The 9090-nt window shown below is 40.3% G+C and overlaps 2 protein-coding genes across 2 annotated transcripts; one reads left to right on the top strand and one right to left on the bottom strand.

Moving 5' to 3' along the window:
* The first annotated feature begins 7 nt into the window (after positions 1-7).
* Positions 8-3581, top strand: mns1 (meiosis-specific nuclear structural 1). The gene is made up of 10 exons (XM_070958327.1): positions 8-198; positions 338-541; positions 1200-1327; positions 1468-1570; positions 1764-1993; positions 2172-2388; positions 2478-2585; positions 2673-2930; positions 3078-3203; positions 3299-3581. The coding sequence occupies exons 1-10, from the start codon at positions 196-198 to the stop codon at positions 3407-3409; spliced, it is 1488 nt and encodes a 495-aa protein (XP_070814428.1). The 5' UTR covers positions 8-195; the 3' UTR covers positions 3410-3581.
* A 5-nt stretch (positions 3582-3586) lies between these two features.
* On the bottom strand, positions 3587-7959 carry tex9 (testis expressed 9). The gene is made up of 12 exons (XM_070958339.1): positions 7903-7959; positions 7300-7433; positions 6841-6904; positions 6664-6740; positions 6387-6432; positions 6174-6238; positions 5524-5687; positions 5282-5373; positions 4825-4998; positions 4580-4714; positions 3943-4077; positions 3587-3850 (listed from the first exon to the last, which is right to left on the bottom strand). The coding sequence occupies exons 1-12, from the start codon at positions 7957-7959 to the stop codon at positions 3773-3775; spliced, it is 1221 nt and encodes a 406-aa protein (XP_070814440.1). The 3' UTR covers positions 3587-3772.
* Positions 7960-9090: the final 1131 nt, after the last annotated feature.

Here is a 9090-nt window from a genome sequence, read left to right on the forward strand (position 1 = left end):
GGGAGACGCGGCGTTCCCTGGACAACGAAACGCTAAACAGTCGTGCGAACCTAGCGACATCTCCGGTTAATTATGGATAATTAGTCGCTCGTGGCGACTGTGCATCGAAACTCATTTCAAATTAATTGATCCAAAATTGTTTACGAATAAGAAAGTTAAGCAAGAAGGCGAGAGTCGACGAAAAGCATCGCAAAAATGGTAAATTCAAATCGAAGTTAGAGTTCACTTTAGCTTGACTGCTACGAACAGCAGCTAATGTAACATAGCATTGTCACTGTTCGCCTGTAGTAGTTTATTCAGTGTCTCCTTAAAGTGTGTGTCTTTTTCACTGGGACAGAGTTGGAACCGGACCTACAACCAGCAGCAATGGTCTCAGCGGCAGAGCCAGGAGCAGCGCAGGGAGCAGGAGGCCCGGCGTGTGGACAGAGAGCGGCAGCTGCAGGCCAGCCTGCGGGACCAGGAGAGCCACGAGAGGCGGAGATACCTGCGACAGGTGCAGGAGGAAGCCAGGGAGAGGCAAGTGGAGAGCGCTCTGCTCAAGGTATGTTTGTCTGCTGTACAGGTAACGTTTGACAGCTAACAATCTCTCAGTCAAGGTAAAAGCGTTGAAGATATTCATTTTTAAAGCAACCCCTACTTTTGTGGGTGAGCATTGAGCAATAATACATTTATTAATAGTTTGTCAATTTCTGTTTTATTGGTAATTGCCAGGCGCAGCAGGTAGTGCGCGTGCCTCACAGCAAGGAGGTTGCCGGTTCGATCCCCGGGTCAGGCGGGGCCTTTCTGTGTGAAGTTTGCATGTTCTTCCCGTGCATGCGTGGGTTCTCTCCGGGTACTCCGGCTTCCTCCCACAGACCAAAAACATGCTCATTAGGTTAATTGATGACTCTAAATTGTCCGTAGGTGTGAGTGTGAGTGTGAATGTTTGTCTGTCTTTGCATGTGGCCCTGCAATCGGCTGGCGACCGGTTCAGGGTGTACCCCGCCTCTCGCCCATTGTAGCTGGGATAGGCTCCAGCCCCCCGCAACCCCGAAAGGGATAGGCGGTATAGATAATGGATGGATGGATGGTAATTGCCATTAAAACAGGTAAAAACTGTGGTCTGTTCTTCATTGTTTTCCACACTGATGCGCCATATCGTCAAGATATTAACTGTAACTTACTAACTTAGTTACCTAAACTCATGATTTGACTTGCAGGCAGAAGAGGAGAGAATAAAACGAGAAAAGCAAGCTGAACAAGAGGAGAGAATAGCTAAAGAACTGGCCCAGATCGATTATGAGACGCAAAGAGAGGAGAAAATGAGGCAGTATATTAAAGAGAACAGGTACACACACTCACTTCATTACCTTCACTGACTTTATATTCTCAGTCATTATACAAATGCAACACTTTTTGCTTTTGTGACATCTTTCTCTGCTTTGGCCTCTTCATCATTAATAATCACTAATTTATTTTTATTTTCAGCACGGAGCTTCGAGAGTTGGAGTTAAAACTGAGATCTGCATATCTGAATAAGGAAAGAGCTGCACAGATTGCTGAGCAGGAGGCTTTGAGGTTTGAGACAATGGTGAGCAGAACCTTTCTTTCAATATCAGCCATAAGTAGAGATCTAGTGTTATTAAATGTAGAAAGTGCTGTCAGTTGTGATTCCTCCAAATTATAATGAGCTTTTCGCTTTAAAAGAGTTTCACTTCAAGTGGGCATTCTGAATAGAGAATACCACAGGCTATACCCTTTGTATATTGTTTCTCTGGTGTTAGCGTGAGGACGCAGACTTTGCTCGCAAGATGAAGATCCAACATGAGCAAGCGGTCATTGAGCAGCAGAAGCTGGAGCAGAAGCGCCACGAGGAACTGGTGCAGCATCAGAGACAGCTGGAGGAGCAGCTCATGGAGAAGGAGCGTAAGAGACAAGAGGCATACAAGGAGTTCCTCAAAGAAAAGCTCATGGTTGATGAGATTGTCAGGAAGATTTACGAGGAGGATCAGATGTGAGTCCTATATCATTCTTATACTCTCTAACATGAATGAATAACACGTTGCTTGCTTAACATGACAGTCAGGACTTGGATTTAAAGCTGTGTCAACCAGCACTCCGTTTGCTTCCAGAGAAAGCATTAAGACTGAGGCAGTATGATGAATTTGTTGAGATCTGTTGTTGTCTTGAAGGGAGCGACAGCTGAAACTAGAGAAGGCCAGAGTCACTCAGCAGCACATTGAAGAATTTCAGAGACAGCAGGCCAAGTGGAGACGCATGGAGCAAGAAAAGATGGAGGCCGAGAACAGACGCATCATGGAGTTTGTGAGACGTCAAGATCACATGAAGGAGACCAGGATGGCTAAGATCAGAGAGAGAAACGAAGCAAAGGAGCACCTTCATAAACTTGTGAGAGGCAACATCTTTTTCTTTTTAATGCTCAAAACAAAAACAGGTGTATTTGGCACTCGGAATCACTCCTCTTCGTTCTCCTCCAGCTGTTTGAGAAGATGGAAGAGGAGAGGCAGCAGCGTGATGAGATGGAGCGAGTCCGTGAGGAACATTATTTTGAAGAACAAGAAGAGGCTAACAGGCAGAGAGAAATTGTAAGGATCACTTTTTAACACACACAGCCCTGTGTGCTCTACGGCACCTGAATCATTTGAATATCTTTCCAAACTTTCACCTAACAGGAAGCGATGGAGAAGAAAATCCGACAGAGGCTGATGATGCAGCGGACCTGCCAGGAGCAGATGGCTTTCAAAGAGATGCGGAGGCAGGCAGAGAAAGAGGAAGAGGAGGCCTTCAGGAGAATGATGATGGCCAAGTTTGCAGAGGATGATCGGATAGAACAGATGAATGCCCAGAAACGACGCATGAAGCAACTTGAGCACAAACGTGAGGTGGAGAAACTGATAGAGGACAAGAGACGGCAGCGTGAGGCTGACATGGTACAAACCACTCTCTGTGTGCATAATTACACCCAGAATAGGGTGGTGCGGGTGTAGTTTTACTGCCACTGTTAATACTCGTACTGCAGAATGTCATTTTATTCAGAATAACCTGCTTTGATTATAACATTGACGACTCTCTTCAAGGAACTCGAGGCTAAAGAAAGAGCAATTGAGGAGGAGAGGGAGGCGCTGCGTAGACAGATCGTTGAAGAGGAGCGGCAGCGACTTCTAAAACATCACGCAACAAAACTCCTTGGATACCTTCCAAAGGTACGAGGCCATGCATAGATCATCAATCATATCACACAGGTTCATATCTTGTGTAGATCAAACAAGTGTATGACCATGAGTGTATCCATTCTCAGGGTGTACTCCGTGAAGATGACCTGGAGCACTTTGACGAGGACTTCAGAAAAAACTTTAAAGCGTGTCAGGCAGATGTGTTCTCTGAAGACGAATGGGAAGACAATGATTAGATTTTTCCCCCTGAAATTGCTCACTATGCCACTAGATGGCAGTTTAAGTGAACCATGTACCATTTTTTGGTGAGTTCCTTGTTTCTCAGTGTGTATTTGTTTAGCATTCAGCAACAAGAAGATGATTCATAAACATCTTTTTATTGAGACTCTGCTGACAGGATCTTAATTAGTTGTGTGTCTAAATGTGATAATAATTAGGAGACAAATGTCTAAATCTAAATTCACTCTAAATTCAAACTCCAATCTTTTTAATTGTCATATTATCAAACTGACATCTTTTTGCTGCACAATACGTAGAAATATCTCTAAAAATGCATCAAGGCACCTTAAACCACTTTTCTTTTCATCCATCCTCTGTGTTCATGACTTCCCCCAGTCTAGGGCTTTCATGAACTCGTCCTCTGAGAACGACAGCAGCTTCGCAGCTTCAAAATGCATCTGCACAGAAACAAAACTTGGTCAGTTAATATTTTGATTAAAAACTCTGAACAGGGTATTGGGTATTAACAGGGTGCAATAGAGACACTTACCTTTTGTCTCTTGAGGATGTCGATCAGCTTGAGCTGTTTCTTGAAACCCACAATGAGCTCTGCTTTCTGTTTTTTTAGCATTTTGTTTTCAGCCAGTAGATTTTCTTTACTCTGATGTTCCTCGCTTATCTTGTCCTTATTTTAAAAGAATTTAAAAGACTGAAATCAGGAAAAGTTAAGCAGAACCCAATATTTCTGTAACCTGAGGTCTCATTTGCAAACCAGTTAGAATTAAAAGTGAAAATGCTTTATAACTTACTGGCTCTGTGTGCTGCAGTTTATCTCTGTGCAAAGTTACTGAGCTCCCCATTTTTAATATTTATTAAAAGGATGCTTTTACCTTAAAGATTTTTAGCTCATTATCTTACGTCAAACTTTTTATTATCTTAAAATTTGGCTCGCTTTTGGAGCATTTCCTGTTTTACACATTGCACATGTTGTGGTTAAGATAAATAAACAATCTAAAAAAAATGCAAAAAAGTGAATATGAACATTTGTAAATGAACAAGAGAAATATTAGAAACATAAGTTGGTTCACAAGTCAGCAACACTATTTTTCTACTACGGAGTGATTATGATAATTAAACTGAGTATCTGTTTTTCAGCTCTGACAGCACACCGACAGTCACTTTCTTACCTTATTCATCTGTTTCATCTTGCTGAGTTGAGTCTTTAACTTCTCCACCTCCTCCAAGGCTCTGTTCAGACGGACCTCCACAGTGCTGTGGACGGCTGCTGCTTGTTTGTGGGATCTATTCAGATTTTCTATTTCCTGCACAGAGCACAGTTCACATGAGGAATAGAAGATGGTGACACATTTTACTCCACATTTTGCAGTCTATTGTCAGTCTTTACATGTCAACTTGAAGAATACTCTCAGACCTTGTGTAAAGCAGACACTTGCAATTGAAGACCATCACATTTTTTGCCAGATTCGTCTGCTAAAGCTCGGTGCTTTTCAATCTGTGTGAGCTGGATGCTTGTTGTCTTCTGCAGTCTGGCTCGATCCTCCTCAATCTCCTTAATTTTTGCATTCAGCTTATCGTTTTCATCATCCTGCAACAACAGACACAATGCAATCTATAAACAATATGTACAATATTCAATTTTAAAGTTATCTATTAGAAAGGCTGATTCCACAACAATAATACAACCACAGGTGTTTTATATTCTGCTGTTAAGGGCTTCTAGAAATGGAGACTTCATGCCAACACGATTATTTCAACACATCAACTTTTTACTAGCTACTGCTCAGCTGAGGCTCTGTCCCCTTCTACTGATATGGAGGGGCCATAGCAGCTCTAGTTGAATCATTGCTTATCTCCAAACTTTACAGTACCTTCTTATAGTATTCACATGAGAGCTGGTCCAGTTCCTCTTGCATGATCCGTAGTTTTGCCTTCAGAACTCGTATTTGAGCATCTGAAATGCCTGAACAAAACAGAGCAGTGAACACAATCAGAATTAGAAGTCCATGAAAGTTTCAAAAAACCCCAAAATATGTGACAAAAAAATCACATCATTTCTGATTTATCATTTTTAATGACTAAAACTGGGGTTTGCTTGTGACGTAAACATTACCTGATCCTGCATTGTCATCAGCATTAGACACATCATCTGCAACATTGTCATGAGCAGCGGTGTTGTTCATCTTCTCCTCCATGCTACGAATGGTCTTTGCCAGGAAAAAGTCAGCCGAGTCTCCTACAGCTGCTAAATCATCAACGTGAGATGTTTTTCGGGTTCTGAAATCAATTAGATTAGGTTCAACTTTATTGTCATTGCCAGAGTGCAACACAGAGACAACGAAATGCAGTTTAGCATCTAACCAGAATTGCAAATAGCCATAATATCAAAAAAATATATAAATACAAGTAAGTATTGCAAGTGGCATGAAGTATAAACAGTACGAGGTAGGTGCAGATAGTGCAAGTAATTTCTATGAAACCATAAAATCACATGCAACACGGTATGTAAACAGGTGACGTGTAACAGGTAGTGAGTGGCAGTGCAGTAAAAGTAAAAAGTGTAAGTGAACAGATGAGATATGCAGTGTGTATAAAATATAAAGTGATATGTGCAGTGTGCAGTGTGTGCAGTATGGCATGGGCTGAGTTCAAAAATCAGTGTGAAAACTTTCAGAAAATATATTTAACGAAATGTATGACCTCCAATGTGCTATTTTGTTTTGAATAAAAATGGATCTAAAACTTATGTACAATCAAACTCACGGCTCTTTTTCTGGTTTTCCAGTAGCCCTGTTTTGTGATGATGTGGCCCTTTTTTTGGTCTCCACCTAAGAAAAGGGAGGACAAACAGAAATGTCGTAATGTTAACCAACAGGATTAACTAATTAAACCTTAGGTTTGTAAACTCTGTTGAGCAAAGAGTCTACAGGTTTCAGACACAGACAGACACTCAAACTTCATATTCTGAGCTGATACCTTCACACGGGGCTCCTGCACAGTGCACTGATGAGGTGTTATTATCCTGGAGGTGAACAGATATACACAGTACACACATAAGGAAAGAAAGAAACGGCTGATTTTTGTTGATTAAGTTCTTTCTCTTGCACTGTTTAAATTCACTATGAATATTTGAATGGTCTGTGTGAAGGCTTGAGTGTTTCACTGGAATAAATGAAGACGTTTGCAGCAGTCTCGAGAAAATTAACCACTGCAATCATTTCTGCGGCACACGTGAGCCTAAGATGTGCATTACCTTGAATCCTCTTCATCCTCAATGTCTGTCAGCACGAGGGTGGATATGGGTTTTGACAGAACTTCACTCTGTTCTCTCTAAAATCCGAAAGATTCACTTTTTAAGTCTTTGCTCACCAAAAAATGACAAAACAAATGAGCTTTTCAGCTAATTGATGGCAACATGTTGATAACTTACCATAAGCTGCTCTGCCTGTCTCACCAGATCTGCTGTTTTGGCTTCCAGCTCTGCATTTAAGAGTCTGAAGTAAGGAAATGGAGAATGATAACATTATAATGAAAATTTTTATATAAACAAGGATTTTCCTGCTCAGGACTGCAAGAAATGCAATATATCCAACTGCATGCCTGATGTCATGTGACACCTTTGATAGAAGATTATTAATTGTAGATTAAGTAGGAGGAATGTCTCTATAGCTTTGATGAAGGAATCATCAATCATCTGAAGCTGAACGTTACAGTTCAGCCTGTCCAAATTTGTGTCCCAAACTCACTTTTAGTGTAACTTGTTTTTATCAATGTGTGGATCAGTGCCTCTTCAAAACTTACTTATCTCAGAGATCGTCTTAAAAATTAAGAAACCTTTTACTTACTCACTCAAAGCAAAGCCAACAGTTACCAGAACAGGACATCTTACTTGTATTGTTCTTCCTTAGCAAAAAGGTCATCTGTGTGCTTCTCTGTTGGACCAGAGGCAGATCTGACATGCGGACGTACTTCAGCCCTCTTGGATCTCCCAGCCTTACTGTTAGTGGACGAGCACTTCTTGGGCTACACAGGACAAAGAAGAACATTTTCTAACATTCATTTACTCGTGTAAAATTTCACATTTCGTGACGTTGCATATAATACAAATTCATTTGCCTTTGCCCTTTTTTGTGTCAGTGTGTTGGTTGATGAGTATCGAGAAAGATTCCTGATTAACTGAAGCATATAAACCTTTTGTAAATGGTCCCTCAAGAAAAAGTGGCAGCATAGTGAACGTATATCAGTGTTCATAATGCTGCACATTGTGCTCCTGTATCTCAACGTTAGCATCCAGAGTTTAGTGGAGGAGAGAACTGATCCACCACAGTGTTAGTTAAAGCAGTTAGCGTTAGCTTGTGTTCTTTTCTGACGAAACTGAGCGACTTCACCTGTCGGAAACAAATGATTCACTTTTGGTTTAATGGTTTTCTGGCAGCAGACACAGTTCTGATTAAAACTCTGAGAGGTAAACATGAGAAATTACGCTACAAACCTGCGAGACTACGGGCTGTGATGGACGGACTTTTTTATCACAACTTCTTTGAGCCATGTCGAACTGAGACGATGCGACTCTGGTTGCTTAGCAACTACTCAGGGCACACAGTACGGCAGCCCTCCAAGGACATTTAAGGCAAAGGTTAACAAAAACAAAAAAATATTAAAGCAAAGTGTAGTAAAAGAAGAAACATATATAAAAAAAACTCATTTTCCTCAATAGCAATTATTCTGAAATAACTGAATTACGTTAACAAATGTTATTAGTTTAGAATTTAACAAAAGCATATGTGCTGGACTGAAATTCTGGCTATACGGAAGTGATATTTGCCCAATAAACTAAGAAAAAAAGAAAACTACTATAACAATTCAGCAACGATTCACACAAAGATGGGGGACTGAGAAGAGACAGGTTAATATTCAAAACTGCTGCAGCAGAGATGTCCTGACTGTGAGTCTCTTGCATGGGTCAAGCTCCAACAACACTGGTTATATTGATATCATTCAGCAGGCTCTTTCATCAGTACTCTCAGATAAAACAGCCACTTCAATATGAGCTGATGGGCCCCTATGAACCCTCAGCTCTCCCTGTCTCTGTGACTTTTGCACAGTACTTCTGTGGTGGAATACTTTGTAATAAAACAAAACAACAACGAAAAATGCTCTGTTTCAACCTACCTGTTATTAGTACAATACATATCACTGAAATGTGCTTAAAGTATCCAGAGTAAAAGTACTCTTTATGTCATGTGACATATAAATATATATTGCATTATTAGGCCATTACATTACAGTACATCAATGTGTATGTAGATATTTACTGTTACTGCTGGTTGAGGTGGAGCTAGTTTTAACTACTTTATTATGTAGATGTAGAAGACAAAAACGTTTGGAACCACTGGTTTAATGTGAAGAAATATGAAGTAGCGTGGAAATACTCATATGAGCAAGGTAAAAGTAATAAGAAATGATTATGAAATAATAATGGGGGTAATCCAGCCAACAGCTAATCAATGTAATAATAATGATGATGATGATGATGATGATGATGATGATAAGAAAAAAGAAGAAAAAGAGTTGTGTTGTTTTTGTAATGTAGAAATTTTATATATTTATTTGTATTTTATAGCTGGGTCAATGTCAGCAACATATATACAAAATAATAATATATATTTAAATTCACATT

The sequence above is a fragment of the Chaetodon trifascialis genome, chromosome 1, assembly GCF_039877785.1.
Source record: "Chaetodon trifascialis isolate fChaTrf1 chromosome 1, fChaTrf1.hap1, whole genome shotgun sequence".
In the NCBI taxonomy this organism is placed as follows: Eukaryota; Metazoa; Chordata; class Actinopteri; order Chaetodontiformes; family Chaetodontidae; genus Chaetodon; species Chaetodon trifascialis.